The sequence below is a fragment of the Oryzias melastigma genome, linkage group LG9 (assembly GCF_002922805.2).
Source record: "Oryzias melastigma strain HK-1 linkage group LG9, ASM292280v2, whole genome shotgun sequence".
Lineage (NCBI taxonomy): Eukaryota > Metazoa > Chordata > Actinopteri > Beloniformes > Adrianichthyidae > Oryzias > Oryzias melastigma.
In genome coordinates, this window is record NC_050520.1 from 11,935,957 (window position 1) to 11,955,398 (window position 19,442).

The 19,442-nt window shown below is 42.8% G+C and overlaps 1 protein-coding gene across 5 annotated transcripts in view; it reads left to right on the forward strand.

Moving 5' to 3' along the window:
* The first annotated feature begins 4,912 nt into the window (after positions 1–4,912).
* man1b1b (mannosidase, alpha, class 1B, member 1b) overlaps positions 4,913–19,442 on the forward strand; it is a 16,812-nt gene continuing 2,282 nt past the window's right edge. Inside the window, exons 1-14 of one of the 5 annotated variants that reach the window (XM_024260121.2) lie at positions 4,913–5,192; positions 5,272–5,413; positions 5,611–5,773; positions 9,264–9,372; positions 10,246–10,340; positions 10,521–10,645; positions 10,863–10,972; positions 11,044–11,220; positions 14,055–14,203; positions 16,532–16,720; positions 16,878–17,068; positions 17,212–17,332; positions 18,021–18,215; positions 18,794–18,925. In XM_024260121.2, coding sequence (XP_024115889.1) covers positions 5,669–5,773; positions 9,264–9,372; positions 10,246–10,340; positions 10,521–10,645; positions 10,863–10,972; positions 11,044–11,220; positions 14,055–14,203; positions 16,532–16,720; positions 16,878–17,068; positions 17,212–17,332; positions 18,021–18,215; positions 18,794–18,925 — 1,698 coding nt within the window. In that variant the 5' untranslated portion in view covers positions 4,913–5,192; positions 5,272–5,413; positions 5,611–5,668. The other 4 variants (XM_024260124.2, XM_024260123.2, XM_024260126.2 and 1 more) reach the window with 4 other exon arrangements.

Genomic DNA, 19,442 nt, shown 5'->3' on the forward strand with positions numbered 1-19,442 from the left:
CCCCTACATTCTGGTTCTTTGATTAAAACAAAATGTTTTTTTTAAAAAAATGTAAAAAGTAACTGTAAAGTAAATAAGTAGAATTTAAAAAAATCAATTAACTTAAACTTTATTCAACTCATTCACAAACAGCTGACGGACGATATGAATCATTCAACGAAGATCCTAACAACAATAGCCATCATAATCCATCAATCCATCAATAGTAGATAAACGTCATACTGACACATCTGGACTTCATTCTGAGCTTCATTACAGAAAATCGATTTATTGTAAGCAAGCACAACCAGAATTAAAGCTACGTTAAGTTATAATCCCCCGGATTATAAAGCAGATTTTCTATTTTTGAACAAATTCAAAGATTTAAAGTGTTCTTCATAGTTTTAATATTTGGTAGGGGTCACTTCATTTGCTCTGATTTAATTTTTGTTTGTTATTTTTATAATTTGTGGCTGAAATGCCCTAGAAATAATGTATGTATCATTCATGACTTTGCACTTTCTACTGTATTTGCTGCATTGATCCTATGGTGTAGGGTGTCTTTTATTTTGAAAGGAAGTCATGCAAATCTCTGTCAAAAGTTATAAACTATTTCATGTTTTTATTAAGAACTCTTTTCTCTTCATGTTTGTTTTTATTCATGCCAAAAACACAATAGTTAATTTAAATGCATCATGTCAGCAGTAAACACATAAATATAAATCAGTATCTTATTTTTCTAAAGGGTGAGTGAAGACTTTGTGGCTCCTGGGTTTTGGTTGGAGAGACATCGACCTGGATGGAAGTGTTGAAGGTTGCAGACCCCTGGGTTACAGGTTCATTTTGTTGTTTTCCTTGTTTCTGTCTTAGATCCTGCAGTGCTGCAGTGTGTTGTCTGAGATGATGCCGCTCATTTACAGGGTTTTGACTTCTGTGTGTACAATGGACTGTTCTTCTGGCCTTGGCACATCTGTATGTGTGAGTTTCTATGTACTGTATGTACACATACGCTGCTTTCCTCTTTGTGTTGGATCATACTTTATAACCACAAGGGTTTTTGTTTTCCGTTTCCTCCTCGTGGTAGAACCATTTCCTGTGGCATCCAGATAGTTGAGGTGATCTGTGAGTTCTTGCATCTCTTTGTTTTTATTTGTTAACATCCCAGAGAACATTTTAATGTGGGCTCTTTATGGTTTACCTTTGGGCTGAATTGGTGGGCCCCAGGTGGGTTTGTCTGTGGGTTCCATGGTGGCCCCACCTGTGTTTGCCCACACTGGCTTAGGTGGGGACTCAGAGGTCATTAGAAAGATTTTCAATGAATCTGAAAAGGGAGGCTCATGTCATCTACCAGCAGGACAGTGATAGGACCATTGTAATGGATCTTGGGTGTAGCAGACATGTTCAGGTTTATGTTGCCTCTGGATATCATGTCTTTATCTTTTGTTAACGTCTTACTGCAGTTTAACAGTGGTTTAAACAAGGTCTTAGTAGTTCATTTCTCTTCATCTGTGAGATCTTTCTTTGGACGTTTCTAAGGTCTGTGAATAGTGCATTCATTTTTGTGTCAATGATGAGGCTTCACATGGAATTGTAGTGAATGTGTCTATTTTAAACAAGTTCTGCTGCTGATTTTTCCAGTGTGATGGTGAAGTTTAGTTTTTAGATAAACATGTGTTTCTTTCTTAGATAGACATGTGTTTATCTGTCTGTGAATCTGAGGTCACTTAAACTTAACAGGTTTTTCCAGCAGACCATCAAACACAGACAATGGGGACCAAGATGATGGATGTAAAGACGACTGCAGGCCATGATATATTAAACATCTACAGGGAGAAAAAAGTATCAGTCAGTCCCAGATTCTACATAGATATATTTTTACTGAAAGACAGAATAAAAAAATAATAACTTTGGAAATCCCATTGTTTGATTATTAAAGAATGTGTGGAGCAGCAAATAAAATCTAGCTCTTACTATTACAACCAAGCGGGAATTCTGTCCCCCACAAACCTCTCTTTACCTACCTTTATTTTGGCCTAATGGAGCCAGCAGGTACTTCCTGTTTGGAATGCGACAGGAGAGGGGGGGTCACTTGGTCAATGGTGTGCGAACCATTGACAGAATACATAGAACTAGACGGAGAAGGTGTGACGTATCACTCATAACGCCTTACCTCTGGCTCCAGCAAGATGAAGCCAGTTCAGCCCTCATTTTTCCATGTTACAGATACTGCCATGTCGGAGCCAAACAACAGTAGGTGTGCTTGAGATCATGTAGGCGGACACAGAGCTACGCTGATCGTCTGGATTGTGGTGCATGTTGGGTAGTCTTTGCTTTGACGTCATATGTTCATCATAAAAATATCGCAAAAAAGAGGCGGGTGTAAGGCGCCTACCTAAGCAAATGCAGCTGGAAATCTGGTACTGCGCCGACTGTGGGCTGCCGGGATGACTACAAAACAATGCATTGTGGGAAACGGTGTCCTGGCAGTTCTTGTAGTTGAATATATTGCTGATCAGGCGCTAAATGAAATAAATCTGTGTATTTTGTAGCTAGTTCTGGAAAGTAGTGAATCACAGATGAAGAAGATTAACAAGATTCTAAATCGTCTGTGGTTATGTGTGTTATAGTTGCCTTTAAAAGTTAATTTGAATTTGAATTTTTGTTATTTATCTGCGAGAGTGCACATTAAATTCACCCAGAGGCTATTTTTCATCTGTTGTCCGAGGACAGATGTTAAAGATTAATATAAAAGACATAATAGCACAGATCATACTAAAGGGGAGAGGCATATTAAAATTCAATTGAATATTAAGGATAACCTCTGTTCTTGTTTAGACTGGCTGTAGCTCAGCATTCGCCCTCATCACAGGCGCCTTTCTCCGCCCCTGCCTGCAGCTGCTTGGTCTCGCCGACGATCCAGACAAGGCAAAAGTAATCTCCAACACACCTAGTAGTTAGTCATAGTCTGACTAAATCAACGTTTCTAGGGCAACTACTGTCGCCAATAAGGAGTAAGCTTGTTGGAAGTCCACATCACTTTCCTTAAAAGCAGTCTCCAAGGAATCTGTCAAACAAATCTTCAATAAACTGACTTTATATGGAGAACTGGACAGAGTGAGTGACATCACTTACTTCTGGTTCTAACCATCCATCTTCCTGACCGCTTTGTCCCTTTCGGGGTCCCGGGGGTGCCGGAGCCTAACCCGGCTGCTGATGGGCGAACGCGGGGTACACCCTGGACAGGTCTCCAGTCTGTCACAGGGCCTCAATCACACCCATTCACTCTCACATTCACACCTAGGGACAATTTAGAGTCACCAATTAACCTATGAAGCATGTTTCTGGACGGTGGGAGGAAGTGGGAGTCCCCGGTGAAAACCCACGCATGCACGGGGAGAACATGCAAACTCCACACAGAAAGGTCCCAGCCAGGATTCGAACCGGGGCCTTCTCGCTGTGAGGCAAGAGCGCTAACCACTGCGCCACCGTGCAGCCCCTGGTTCTAACCACATGAGTTCAATTCAGTCACAATTTTCCCACAAGATGTCTATCGTCATGTTGGAACCAGATGTCTTCAGTAAGGCATGATTGGGCCATTTCTATGACGACCATTCTCTCCAATCAGTAGTGAGCATGTTAGAAGGCCACACCCCTTCCACTGAAAGCAGGCTTAGGAGAATCTGTGAATGAAATGCTTCGAACGTTCGACTCGAGGTGACCTACTTTTATTAAGGCATCTCATTGGTCAGTTTATAACTTGAATAACTTGCGCTACAGTGAAAAAATCATGAAAAAAAATGATTAGCAAGAAAATCTTAAAAAATGTATCAGAGCAAGAATGACTGTTTATTTACAGAAGTCTTTCGCTATGTCGGAATTACCCCCCTACTCACTATAGTGCGTTTGCCATTTTCTAGTGCTGTCCGAATCTACTAATTCCAAAATCGAGTGCACTAGACATTTCCCAGAAGTCTTTGCGAAAAACTAGCATGAACTGATGCTCACTAGATTAGCGAATATAGACCACAATGCATTGCAGCCGAACTATTGTAAAAAAAATGTTTAAATGTAATTTTTAAATAAACTATCCACAATTTCACCATCAGATCATAATGGAGTCATAAATGTTAGTATTGATTCAATTTTGACTTTGGGAAATCGGTGAAGTCATATCCGGCATTGGGAAAAACAAAAAAAATAGTAAGCATCGTCTCCGAATTGCCTTTAAAATTCAGGGCACTATATAGTACCGTGCTGTTTAGTTTTTTTTAGTAGTTAGGGGTTAGGGAGGGATTTTGGACACAACCTATGGAAATTTGGCTTCTTGGAACTAGCAAATAGGTACTTCCTATTCGGAATAGGGGGTGGGGCGCGTGTTTCCCTGTCCAGTTCTCTATATACAGTTAATGATATGAACACTATGCTGAAAGCTTTCTGAAACTGTGTTCTTCAGTGCGCAACACATGCCCAGTGTGTACTGTTTTATTCAATTTATCTTTAGAGTGAAAGATGAGTCATTGCAACTGGACAGTAAAAATGACTACAATGCTACTATTATGCTACATATTATAATCCTAATATATACTGTACACATGTGTCAAAGTCAAGGCAAGTCAAGGTAATTATATCCGGCTCCTCCAGATCGTTTTATTTTATTATTAATGGCCCGATTATATCTAACTTGTGTCATTTTGAAAAATAATATTTTTATGGAGAGTAAAATATTGAAAATTATTTGAGGTTTAAGTTGATTTATTCTGGAATAATATTTCTGCCTTTTTATTATTCATAGTAATGTTAAAAAGTTACGGTTTTATAGTTTTAAAAATATAGTTTTATAGTTTTCAATAAATGTTATCCTGTTCGGCCCGCGACCTAAGGTGTTTTGGATTTTGGCCCTTTATATGATTGAGTTTGACACTTCCGCTACACAAACACCAGGCGTAGCCTCCGTAAGGTGTGAAGCTCCATTTTCCGGGCCGTACCTGAATGAAGCACGCGCCCATTCCCATGCATGGACATACGTGTCATTTAACAGATGTGTGTAGTTTTCGGACAAACCAAAGTGTCGTTGGACTGTTGTTACCGTCTGTGACTGATCATGAGGAGACCTCCTGACCGGATCAATCATCACCGGACTCTCCGCCGCTGAAACTCCGAGGGCCGAGGTTCGTGTGGTCCATTCGGCTCTGTCACCAGTTCATTCTTCACAGGTAAGTTCTCAGGTGTGTCGGTGTGTTTTCTTTATGTGGGTTATTTTTGTAAGAGCCACAGCTGAATAAAGCTAGTCAGCGGTGAGTCCTTCCTGTCTGCAGGCCGCTCACGGAGCTAAGCGTGTGTTTGGTGTTGAGTACACACAGTCAGACGGGAAGCTGTCTGGGGGTTCGTGACTACCCCGCAGCCCTGGACAGTGGAGCAGGCGGGCCGGTGGTGGGTAAGGGCAGCCCGGTCCTCAGCCCGCTGAGCTGCTGTGGTTGCTAGCATGCTATGCTAACCTGCAGCTAGCATGCTAGCGGCTGCGCTGTGGGCTCCGTTTTTTTTTTAGCAGAGTGTCACGGCGGGAAAAGCCCAAACACCGGTTCTGACCAGCTGTTTGGTGTTGGCTCTGTTGTTTCTTCACGCGGAGTCCAGGCCCGTCGGTCCGGTCCGGCCCGTTTCCAGACCTGTGCCTTTGCAGGGTTCCCCGGAGATGGAGCCCCCATCCCACCCGGGCTATGTGTCGGTTAACTTTCCGGGACCGGGCGGTGGAAGTTACAACAACAACAAGCACTGGAGGAGGCAGTCCTGCTGGAGGGTGAGTGGGTTCTGTTGGGGCGGTGTTCTAACCCGCCTCACTTTCAGCTTTGCTCGTTTCGGTTCTGGGTTTAGGGTCTTCTCAGTGGATCATCTGTGTCCATCCTCTCTGCAGCCCAGTGCCACATCCATCCACCTGCTCTGTGGTCCTCTCCTCACTAGCAGCGATGGTTCTCTGTGCTCTTCTTTTGATTCAAACATTCCTCCCATCTGATGGAACCATTATGACCGAACCGCCGAGTCTTGACTGACCCGTTCTGTCTGATCCTCTGCATCCTTGTCGCTCACAGGAACCACTCCTGCATCTGCGTCCTTTCTGGCTCCATCATTTCAGGACCATCCATCCATGTCTGCAGTCCACACAGCAGTCTGTCTTTTCCTCTGGCAGTTCCTCTTCCCAGCTGTCTTCCAGTCTGGTTCTTGTGTGCTGATTAAAGGGTTTAGAATAGTTTATGGATTTAATTATGTAAACACAGTTCATCAAGCAGCTTTCCTTGTTTTTGCTTCCAGGGTTCAGAGGTCAGCGTGAAGTTGCTGATATCAGCAAAGACAGTAAAAGCTCCTGAAAATGTTCAGGCAGGAGCGGTTCATAGAGCAGCTCGACTGATGTTTGACCACAGGCTAATGTCATGTTTATCTCTCTGTTCATCAGAGGAAACCTGATCAGGTCTCAGTGCTGACTCTCCTGTCACAACACTGTAGTTAGATGTTAAAGGGGCCATACCATGAAAATTCAACTTTTTGAGGTTATAAATGCATTTTACTGTTCATTCCTCACTATAAAGAACTCCAAAGCTGTATTTGGATCCGCTCATAGATTTAAGAGTAATCCTGTAAAAACCTGCACTGTCTGCAGCAGCCCCTCCCATACCCATGAAAACGAGCGGGTGGAAACATGCTGATGTAAGATCGATGCCAACAGCCCCCAGACGACAGCAAACACACACCCACTTTCTCCTTTGAGCTGTGGTGTCGAGGTAGTTCCCGCCTGTCAGAATGTGTATCCTGTCAGGAGATGAATACCTCAGCATCACAGCTGTACCAGAATCCGCTCTCGGACTCATCTTTCAAGGTGGTCTCGGTTCGTTTTCAATCGGACTGAACTTCTGTTTGCTCTGAGATTCCTCAGTCTGAATACGAAACCGAGAGTGGAACAACTGAACCAACACGGCCACCGTACCCGACAGTCACGTGATGTAAACACGTTAGAAATGAGGTGATCAGTGAGCCGCAGACAAATGTAGAGCATTAGATTGTCATGTTATCCAAAAGGAAATAATTGATCAGCTGTTTACTTGTTAGAACATTTATCATAGTTCCAACAGAATTCTCTTAAAGGCCTCGTGCAGTGGCAAATTTTTTTTTTAAATTTAGAAAGTCAATGGAACTTGGAAAACGAATCTGATAAAAATATTCACTTAAAATGATCCAGCGCGATTTTATTGATCATTTTATGGTCGTGCACAGCTTCAAATTTGGGCGATAGGTGGTGATGGGCGGGGGCTGCGCGTGACGTCACTTCAGGGATCCCAGAGTGTAAACAACAATGGCGGACGGATTGAGAAGCGACGTAGACCACAATTTAGCAGATATTTCTTTGGCTGAAGGTGATGAGCCTTCATCAAACATAGGAATTTTAACGACACAGGGTTCGGAGGGTGTACAGCCCTACCAGTTTGAACCGGAGGTTTCCTCATCTGAGGATACAGGGGCTTCGGATGACGATGGTGAAAGCTCATACAGCAATGGCGCCGAGAAGACGATCAAACTTGACTATTTAGAGGAAGTAAAAGTAAAACAAGGTTTCCATAGGTGAACCTGCAGAAGGATCATTACCGGAAAAGGAAAGGCGCCGCCGCTGCCGCGGAGCGTCCTTTGTCGTCCTCCTCCAGGGCCGAGGCAGACGGAGCCCCCCCGCCCGGACGAGGGTCTGCTGCTGCTGCGGCGACGAGTGGGCTCGCTCCCCCGCCGCCCTCTCGGCCTCCCTTGCCCACGCGCAACCAACCCCCGCGCGGGTCCTCTTTCCAGACGGCCGGCAGGGTCCTCCTGCGCCCTGCTTGGAGGCCACCCCCGGCGGCCTCACGGCCCCGGGAGGGAGTAAAAACCCTTCGTGTGGGCCCGGCTGCCGGCGCCGGACGACTGTCCGGCGAACCCATGGCGCCCCCCATGCCCGGCCCGGGGCCTCAGAACCGCAAACCCCCCTCAGCGCGGCGCGGCGGCCTCACCCTGGCCGTCCGGCGCGCGCCCGCCAGGTGCCCGTACACCCCCCGCGTTCCTCCTCCGGAGGGCCGGGGAGGGCTCAAAGCCTCCCCCTGACCGGGGAGCGCCCCTCTCCTTTATTGAAACGGGAAATTCATGAAGGGAGACCCCCTTCTTCGGCACATTACTGCACCCAAATACCACACTCCTATTCACCATTATCCCGTTCGAATCCCCAAATCCACGGCAGTCCAAATTCTATTATGTTAAGTAATTCCATGCCCAGAAAGTCATCACAACACTAGCGGATCTAGCTGGATGTTCCTGTACTGACGTCACACGACCTATGACCTACTTATCGGTGGCTGCCCAAAATCTGAGCGACCGCGCTATCTTTGAACGCTTGAAGAGAGTGCACGGGGCCGCGGGTGACAAAATAATTATACGGGGGTTCATTTGTGACATAAATACTAATGTTTTATTGCAGTTTAAGAAAAATCACGATTTTCACCGCACGAGGCCTTTAAAACAATGTCATAAAACCACAACGATGAGACATGGAAACTCATTCAAATGTGGTCGGATGAATTCATGCTCAATAAAACAACTTTTAATCTGATCCACATTGATTCTACCAACAATCTACCCGTCACTAACTCTTATTAGCGTGTGTAGCTTAGCCGTAGCGTCTCCAGTAACCGTCATGCAGGATTCCTCCACGGTACCAAAGCTGCAGTAAAAAGTTTTGAACCTGACCTTCATACAGACGGTCAAAATCCATCAGAAAATACAAAGTTTGAAGAAGTGAAAAACCCTGAAAAGCATTTGTAGACCGCAGTGCATCCATGTTTCTCTTCTGTTTTGACCCGCCCCCATAGCTGCTAGCCAATAACTTAAGAGAGCTTTAGTCACATGGTTTTGTTTACATGGTTTGGTCACACTGAGGAGGCTCGGGGAGGCAGGCTAAAGGATGAAATGGGCGGTGCAGACAAGGAGTGAAAGGCGGAGCCTCAGAAATCGAGTCGTTTTACTTCCAGGTATTAAAACGGTCCACAAAAATGACTAATATTTCATAAATAATTAGTTCTTTAGTTTAATGAAGGTAATATAGGATCATATATAAGAGTATAGTTTACTCTGAAAGACTTACGAAAACCGTGGTATGGTCCCTTTAATGTTTCAAACGGGCCGCAGGAGCAGCTTCAGATGTTTCAGTTCAGGCTCCTGAAAATGCTCGAGTGCTTCAGAAGTGAGAGTCGCTCCTCTCATCTGCCTCTGTTTGTGTGCCCCAGAAATGGAAGCAGCTGTCCCGATTACAGCGAAGCCTCATCCTCTTCATCCTCGCGCTCCTCTTCATATGTGGAATAGCCTCGTTTCCTACTTTTACTGAACACCTCAGAGGTAAGACTGCTTTCCTGTGTCGCCAGTTGAAGCTGCAGGTTCAGCCTTTGGCAGTGATAGAAGTCTGTTTTGTCGTGGTTGTCAACTCCCAGGACTTCAGGCTCCGTACCTCAAAGGTTAAAGGTCAAGCTGCTGATTTTCACGTTTAGACCCAGAAAGGAAACTGTTCTCTTGTTGATTTAAAATATTGTTGATTTGATATTGTTGATTTAGAATATGGAAGGCTGTGGGTCAAACAAAACTATAAATGGTCCTTAGAGTCTTTTGATTCGGATGTTTCTGATCTGACTGATAAATGGTGTTACAGAGAAAAGTACTTAGAGCTCCAGCAGGTATAAAGTACAGACATTGCTTGGTGAGAGCTTATCTGACTACTTTGGTTGAAAACAGATTCATGCAAATGCTCTAAGGACCCTTACAGACCAGAAAACCTCTGTTTATCCAGATGTGTGAAGCAGAGCTGCCATTCTGCTGCGGCATCGGCATGACAATGTGAATTTTAAATCTGCACTTTTAAGTCTTTAAATTATGTTTTTCAAAATGCAATAGAAATAAGTATGTTTAAGAGACTTAAAAGTTGTCTAAAACCTCTAATGCCAGACATGAGTTTGATTGCTCACAACCTAAAGTCACAATTCCAAGCTGTTAATAAAAGATTGAGTTACAGCGGCTGCTGATAGTGTTGGAAAGGCTTGGAAAAAAAGCTTGGGAGTGAAAAAGTAAACTAGTCCAGAGTCTTAAAGCAGCACTTTGCTTTGAGATCTTTTTACTCTATTATTTTGTCATATCTTTATCAATAACAAAAGCAAATCTAATGAGATGAGACAGAAAAAGGACAGTGAGCTGCTGTTCAAACAGTGTTTTCGTGTCTAGGCCTTACAGAGGACCGAGCCACAAACCCCAGAGCTGCAGGAGCCGAGCTGCCCTTTAAGCCTGCGCATCACCCACCTCCAGTGCTGCAGCTGAGGGTGGGTACTTCTCTCTGGATGCTCTTTTACAGGAAGCCATCTGCTCTCATCTGGTTGAGCTGCATGCTTTCAAAGCCACAAGCAGTGCAGGTTTATCAAAAACTCCTGTGCATCAGCTGTAACTTCATTTCAATACTGGGATGAAAGCTGATGCTTTCTGCTAACGTCACATTTCTGCAGAAAATTCCCAACAAGCGAGGCCCTCCTGTTCTCCAGAACCGTTCTCAGAGGAAGGGAAACGCATCCGAGACCGTCTCTGAGGACACGGCAGCTGATAAGGACAGGCCAGAGGGGGGGGTCATCAGGTGAGGCCTCAGGACTGTGTGTAGTTAAAGTGAACTGTAAACCAGAATCCAGTGGAGTTTTATTCTCATGAAGAAAAGATGAAACTGATATTCAAGCTTGAAAAAACGTCGATTCATGTTTCAAAGACAAACAAAGGAAACAGGTTTGTTGAAATTGTGTGCCAGATCTTTTTACCTGACTGCATTTGTTTGTGTCTTGTTGACCTGGTGGGGTCAGCTGGCATGGCGCCGTTATCGACACTGAGCTGGACACGGACAACACGAAGGTCGGACAAAACAAGGAGGACTCGCTCTCCAACCAGGAAGCTAAGCTCTCCAGAGGCTCCGGTATGAGTTCCCGTTCTCGGTTAGAACGAGTGTTGACGTGGCGGCTGGCGTTAATGCTGAGGGTGTTACAGGAGCCCGACTGGAAGCCGTTCGAGAAGCCTTCAGACATGCGTGGAAAGGTTACAAAGACTACGCTTGGGGTCACGATGAGCTGCGGCCCCTCGCCAAGTCCTACAGCGAGTGGTTCGGTCTGGGGCTGACGCTCATCGACGCCCTGGATACCATGTGGATTCTGGGGCTTAAGGACGGTAGGAACTCACATCCATACCTGGACCTTCTCTTACAGTCATTGTTTTACGCTGGACTGGTCTTCTGTAGTCATCATTTCTGCTGTTGTTTTCATATATTTCCATTTATCACAGTTGATGTAACACAAAATATGATAAGCTAACTTAAGAAAATCCTCTTTATTATGAACAAAGAATTTATATACACAATCGTTTTTGTAATAATTTATCTGAACTTGCACTATCAGCAAATGAAACCATGCTTCTCTAGCATGAAAGGTTCTAAATTAACTTAAGATTATGTGAGATGTAGGAATATGTCAGTTATTAAAACAAAAAAAGCCCTGAACTGTGGAAAATGAAGAACTCTGAACGCTGCAGCGCTCTGTGAACAGAGAAAATGGCAGAGTGAGACAACAGTGTGGGACAGTGTCAATGATGGGAATGCTGCTTTAAAGGCTTTATCTTCTGTTGAACCCCTTCAGGCTCTATATTATTAATTTGCATTAGGGCTGCAACAAATGGTAATTTTAATAATCGACTAATCACAGATTATTTTTTCTGATTAGTCGATTGATCTGGTTATGCACAAAGTGGATGCAAATACACATCTTATACACAGATACACATCTTAATCATCATTAGCTTTAAACTAACTAAAAACTAGATATATAGCATTCCCTGTGATAATGTTGGTGTGACTGCATTTTGCTGAAAGTAGTCGTTGAAGATGCTGAAACAAAAATTGTGACGTAATTGACTTTAATTGCTGAAGGGATTTACTGAAAATGCAAAAGCTATTGGCAAAATGTGAAATTTGCTAAAAGACTGGAAATTTCCTTAAAGAACTATAAAAGACCACTGAAGTTGACCTAAATTTCTGAAAACATTGTAGTAAAATTGCTTAAAAATCCCTATACATGGCAATTTTGCAAAAATAGTGAGTGTTGTTGCTTAAATACTAGCTAAACCCCAAAATAGCCTAAAATTCCTTTATAAACTAAATTAGTCAAAAACATTAATAGATTAGATGCTAAACTCCAAATTAGCATAAAATGCCTCAGTAGATACCAAATTATCCAAAAACGTTAGCATGTTGCCAAAATAGAAGCTGAACTCTAAGTTAGCCTAAAAAAAATCCATTAGTTAACAAATTGGCCCAAAAAGTTACCATGAAGCTGAAATAGAAGCTAAACTCCAAATTAGCATAAAAAACCTCAGTAGAGGCCAAATTATCCAAAATAGCTTGCTCGTTGCTTAAGCGGCTGGGTGGCTCAGTGGGCTAGGTGAAGGGCTGACACGCAGGAGCCTTGGGTTCAATTCCCAGGGTTGTCCCACCCAGATTGGGTCCTTAGGCAAGACCCTTGATGCTGCTGCCTAACTGGGTCCCTGTGCCCCTCAAGTACAGGGTTGTGTCAGGAAGGGCATCCGACGTAAAAACTCTGACAGATCACTGATGTGAAACAGTGGGTGCTGTTACGCTGTGGCGACCCCCAAAGGGATAAGCTGAAAGTGAAAGAAGAAGCTAGCACGTTGCTTAAATACTAGCTAAACTCCAAAATAGCCTCAAATTCCTCAATAAAATAAATTGACCTCAATAAAATAAAATGAAAACGCTAAAAACGTCAGCCTGTTGCTAAAATAGAAGTTAAACTCGAACTTGTCCTAAAAACCCCTGTAGATAAGAAATTAGCCAAAAAACATTAGTATTTTGCTAAAATAGTAGCTAAACTCCAAATTAAAAAAAAATAATTATAAAAAGATGAAAACACAGTCCATGAATATATTTAAAGTTTTGTTGCTAATCTACTTAACATTTGAAGACTTTCTCATTCATTTTCTACAGGGCATATTTTGGTTAATATTTCAAAAACGATGAAGTTTATGAGTACCAAAAACACAAGCAGCAATGTCCTGAACGAGCTGAACGTTTTGATACAAAGATTGCTGAAATCACTGAAAGTGTGATTGAGTTTTTATGTGCTGAAAACAAACGGAAAGGAGCAGGAGAATCACTATTGTGTGAATGCTTGCTAAGCAATCACACAATAAAGACAATTAAGATGATTGTTAAACTTTTAATGAATCCTGCAGCTTCTGTCCTTCATTAGTTTCTTGTCTTAAAACAAGATTAAATCTAACGAGGTTGATATCTGAAACAAGGAATCATTTTTCACCAAAGATAAAGTTTTGGTCTCACTGACTCAACTATAAAAAAGTACATTTTTTTGGTGCTGAACGCTTGTAACTTTGTTCAAATTTACTACACTCTGACTCCACATAATATAAAGTAACAACTAATTCACTATTAAATTAGTCGTCGACTATTTTAATAGTTGATTAGTCGACTGATTGTGGTAGACCTAATTTGCATGGAATAATTTTTTATTTGATTCCAAATAACTTCAGGCCTGAAGGGGTTAAAAAGGGAACCCTGTCTGAAGCAACTCTGCCCTGGCCTGTATGTGTGCGTCCTGATCACACGTGTGGCTGTTCCCACGCCGTTTATAAAACCTGACGAGCACCTTCTGTATGTTTCCCCAAAAGTCTCCAACCAAACTGGAATGCAAACATGATTCAGAGGACTGTAATTCAGAGGCTTCTCTGAGGAGCAGCTTGTTATAGTGTAGTCGTCATGTCATTGACATATTGGGCATCACTGCATTAGTGCATCTCTTCTTCCAACTCAGTTTTCTGACAGAAGAGTCTCTTGATACTATTTGGTAACAAAATCGATTTGCTTGATGCATTTGTTCCTTTTAGGGATTAACATCAGGCATCAGAGGCCTTTCTGGACTGCATTGTTCTGAATGGAATAAACGGTTATAACCAGTCTTCATTATTCCATTTTTCAGAATTTGAAGAAGCAAAGGCCTGGGTGGCCACAGAGCTGACGTTCAACAAGAACGTGGATGTCAACCTGTTTGAAAGCACCATCCGCATCCTGGGGGGCCTGCTGAGTACCTACCACCTGACTGGAGACGCTCTGTTCCTGGACAAAGCAGTGAGTCCTCACTTCCATGAAGAGGCTGCAGCTGGGTTTCTTTATTTTGTAGAATATCCTCTCATGTTTCTGTCTTCAGAATGTTTCTTTCTTTATGACCATTAGCTGACAGTTCTCTGAGGAACTTGTAAAGGCTAAAACGGAGACTGAGGTGTATGCTCTTTCTCGTTAGAAAGTCATGGAGACTGTCTGAGGATCTTCCTCGACTGACTCCTGAACTGCAAGAAGTAAGACTGCATTAAAAACGGCAAATGGAAAAGATCTCACTAACGAGTCACCGTTGGCGTTTGTCTAACGGTCTTTACACATTCACTGTAATTTTGATGTTTGTGTCCTTACGTTGTGCAGAGCAGGAACCCACTAAAAACTATGGAGTCAAGCCCAGTTATCTTCATTTCACTCTTTCCTTAAAAATCAAAATTAAGGATTTGTTTAAGTTACTTAATACAATATTACAATAACTACAACATGTTTTAAATGCAAAGAGTACACCCTAAATGTTATCGAACAAACCTCCTAAATAACAGTATTTTTTCAGAATAAAACCCTTCAAATGTTCCAAATTATCACACAACAGAATTCCTCAACATTTATAGATTCTAAAGAACTGAAAATGGTAATTTGATTAATTTTCTGCATTAGGTCATATTTACTGAAATCTAAAGCTATTCCATCTTAAACATCTTTATAAATCAAGGTCAATTTGAACAAAGGACTCTTATTTTGTAGGAGCTTCTCAATTCTTCCATCCATTGAACTTTTGGAGTTTCTGCTTAAATTTCTTTGCAGGATGTCAGAATATCCTCCAGAGCTGCTGTTTGGATGTGAATATTGGGGGTCCTATAGAAGGTTTATGTAGAACTGCAGCCTCTGGAGGATCCTCCACTGATGTTGATGGACTCCAGAGACTCCAGCAGCTTCAAACATGTGCTGCTGCTTTGTGATGGTATTTTAGCAGCTGCTCTCTAAATCTGATGGATCTGTCTGCAGAAACCTTCCTCATTCTGTCTGTATCTGCACCAATCCATGTGTCTGAATCAGACACTTATCTCTTCATAGTAAGATGTTAATGCTTATGTTTTTGAGAAATATCAAAGGTTTTAATACCTGGTCTAAATCATTAAACTATTTCACACTTCTCAGCAGCGGAGATCCTTTTTCTTTCCCATATTAATTGAAAATGCTGGTCTGCTTAATAACGTGGAACGTCTTTCTGTAGTAGTTTTTCTTTTATTGAACTCACCTGACAAAATCCTTATTACAGCTTTGCATAATAATTTGGGACACACTGTTTTCAAAAAGACATATGAGAGTGTGTGTAATAGTTGGGTCTGGGTAGCGATTATAATTTCCAGAAACAATTCCATTCACAAGAGCCTGAATTGATTCGATTCTGATTTTTATTGATTCTTTTGATCCTTCAATTCAATTTTGAGTTTACACATTTATACCCATTCATTTAGAAATACATTAATAATCTACTGCATGTTTTGAATATATCTGTACTAATCTGATCCAGTTCACATACTGTAAATGTATCAGTGAAATAATGAGATTGTTAATATCATCCAGAGTTACATGGATTCTCTAAAGGAGAAGTTCTAACTGAAATGTTCAGATCATTAACATTGTAAACATTGTTCTGCTTCTCCTGGAGGACGTTTCAGTTTGGACACTAGGTGGTGATCACGCTATAGCATTACAACTTATTCCAGAAGAAGAAAGAATGAGGAAAAAAAGGTTTTAGATCACAAGTAGTTACTTTAAAAATATATCCATAAAATAGTTTGGAAAATCCATGTCTGTGAGTTTATAAAGATGTTCATTTAGTCAGTAATGTATGTTTAGGTTGACCGAGCGTTAGCATTAGGCGTCCTATGGGAAATCTTATTATACATTAGCATCAAGCTAGCAGACTTTAGCTTTATGTCCTAAATCGATCTATTTTTTTATGAATCAATTATTGATCTATTAAGCTCAAATTATTAATAGATTTTTAACAACCCAGCCCTAGTATTAGTTAAGTGCTGTAGGATGTGGGAGGGGCTGATGGCAGCACCCTTCACAGCAGAATCTCCTAAATTCTCAAATAATCCTGAAAAAGTTGTTTGTTACATTTATTTAAAAAAAAAAGGAATAAAATCATTGCAGGGGTCTAAAACTTGAATGTGCTGAAATGGCCGCACTGATGTGGAGCGGCTGAAGCAAGCAGAAGTCCAATAACTAAGATGGTGAACTGGATAAAACCCAACTGAGGTGATGGGATGGGTGCAGGGCTTTGAGTGGGGTAAAAACAGGAACTCAGTGGGGCTTTGGTCTTTTCCACAGAAAGACATCGGCTCCAGACTGATGCCAGCCTTCAACACTCCCTCCAAGATCCCCTACTCTGACGTAAACATAGGCAAAGGCACAGCACACCCCCCCCGGTGGACGTCAGACAGCACTGTTGCTGAGGTCACCAGCATCCAGCTGGAGTTCAGGGAACTCTCCCGCCTCACCCAGGACCCTCAGTACCAGGTGACTGACCCAGCAGCACCACAGAACCCCGGTTCTGTTTCACCTGACTGAAGCATGAGGAGGGTTTTCCCTCACTGCACACCGAGCCCGTGACAGGTTCACCTTCTAATGTAGAAGATGAATTCAGATGTAGCTGACCCACCTCTGCTGTGTTCAGAATGCAGTGGATGAAGTGATGAAGCAGGTCAACAAGCTGAATGGAAAGCTGGACGGCCTGGTGCCCATGTTCATCAACACAAACACCGGACAGTTCACTCATCAGGGCATCTACACTCTGGGGGCCAGAGCAGACAGCTACTACGAGTACCTGCTGAAGCAGTGGATCCAGGGAGGCAAGAAGGAGCACCAGTAAGTCTCAGCAACCTGAGGGAGCTGCTGCTGTTTGTGTGAGGGTCTGCAGCACAGCATGTGTTTGTGGGTCAGACTGCTGTTCTCTGACATCAGAGCTGAACAGGAAGGGGGTGTGAGTGAGCGCTTTGTCATTTAAACAGATTCCTGGAGGATTATCTGCAGGCCATAGAAGGAGTGAAGAAGAACCTGCTGCAGAAATCTTCACCCAAAGGCTTGACCTTCGTTGGAGAGCTTTCCCACGGCCAGTTCAGTCCGAAAATGGTCAGTAAGACATTGGAAGGAATTTCATTAAAGCTTACTGTCATGTTTTAGTGTTGGAGGACTTTAAAACTAAAATTAATTTAGTCAAAATTACACAATTTAGAAATAAACGCAAGATAACATTGGGCCATTAATAACAATCAAATAAAATGATCTTGAGGGCCAGATAGAATTACCTGAAGGGCCGGATCCGGCCCCCGGGCCTTGACTTTGACACGTGGGATTTAGATAAAAACAGCATGTAACGGCTAAATCATGCTAGCCAGCCAAGACTTCCTTTTGTGGAGAAAATGTGCTTCCTCCTGTTTGAGATCATGAGGTAGTCTGTAGGACAACCCAAACCTGTGACTGTATCTGAGAGCTGGACCGAGTGAGTGTGATGTCACCCATGGAAACTGCTTTACTTCCAGCTCCAACCCACTGAAGTCCATTCAATTGCTTTCATTACTTTGGGATATGGATGTCTCCATGTTGGAACCAAACGACCTCAGTAAGCTGTGATTTTTTTCGAATCTGTCAGGGTTGTCATTTCTATGACAACCACTCTGGCCAATCGGGAATGATCTTTTTGGATGGCCACACCCCCTACAACTGGAAGCGTTCTCTGGAGAATCTGTCAAACATTTTGAGCCTTGGAAGCGAGAGCTTTTTAACGTGTTCACTGATCCAAGAAACGTTGCCGTTTCAGGATCATCTGGTGTGCTTCCTGCCCGGCACTCTGGCCCTCGGCGCTCACAACGGCCTTCCTCCTGAACACATGGATTTGGCCAAACAGCTGATGGAGACCTGCTACCAGATGTACGCCCAAATGGAAACGGGCCTCAGTCCAGAGATCGTTTACTTCAACATGCACCAGGGCAGCACCAGAGACATCGATGTGAAGGTATGTGTGAGAGAAAGAAGGATTATCGGTCAATAGTTTGGTAAAAGTCTCATAGAGAACAGCTTTTCAAACATTAACACGATCAACCTTATTCCAGTAGATTCTTTTTTGTTGAGCCGCTTTTCTCCTTCAGAATCTACTGGAATTACTTTGATCGTGTTAACATTTAAAAATGTTTGATTTTGGTTTAAAAAAAAAAACTGAATATGCTGTTACTGTATCGGCCAGCCTAATCTGCTCTGCAGCTCAAAGAGACCTCTGTCAAAACAAAGGTGTGTGTTTAGGGGAGCGGAGAGCTGCTTTTTGCATACCTGCAGTGGGATGTACATGACATGAGCCGTGAACCGCCTGTGATCAGCTCTCACAGCCACGAGGTGATGGACGGAGCAATATAGACGGGGAACAGAGAACCTGCTCACCTCCACTCATCAGACTCTCAGCTGTGACATTCACTTAGCATTATCTTGACCCAGCTTGTTACCCCTTTGGAGCTGATAATAAACGACAACTCTGCTTGATAAAGTTAGGTGGCTGTTCTGGTATTTAAAGCAAACTGTTGTGGCTTTACGTTGTGACAGCTGGCAGACAGACACAACCTGCTGCGGCCAGAGACGGTGGAGAGTCTCTTCTACCTTTACAGGCTCACCAAGGAGCAGAAGTACCAGGACTGGGGCTGGGAGATCCTCCAGAGCTTCAACAAATACACTAAGGTCTGTGACTGCAAACCTCTGAAACAAACCTTCAGAATCAGACCAGAAGCTGCTCCCAGCACATGAAAAAATATGTAATAATGTCAGATATTGTTCCACGAAGTTTACAGCAAACTAAGGATGTATTGATTCTCTGGTGTGGAGGGGTCTGTGACACGTGGAGAACACGAACCGAGTATGAAAGGATTTGTGATCATTTCAATATTATGTGTAATTGTTTATTTCATTTCTGTTGGTAGGAAAACAGTTTGATGTAAAGGAAAAAAATTGGCCTTAAAAAAACTTTAATTGTGTTGAAAAAAATAGCAAGAAATTGAAATTGTGACTTTAAAACTGTGAATCGAATCGCATGGCTGCTTGACTGAATGGTTAGAAAGAGATATTCTAGGAAACAGTTTCCACATCTCTAGTTCATTTCCTCCCTTATTATCGACAGTGGCTCAGGCGGTAGAGCGGGTCGGCCAATGATCGAAGGATAGGCGGTTCGATTCCGGCTCCCGCCAGCCAAGTGTCGTTG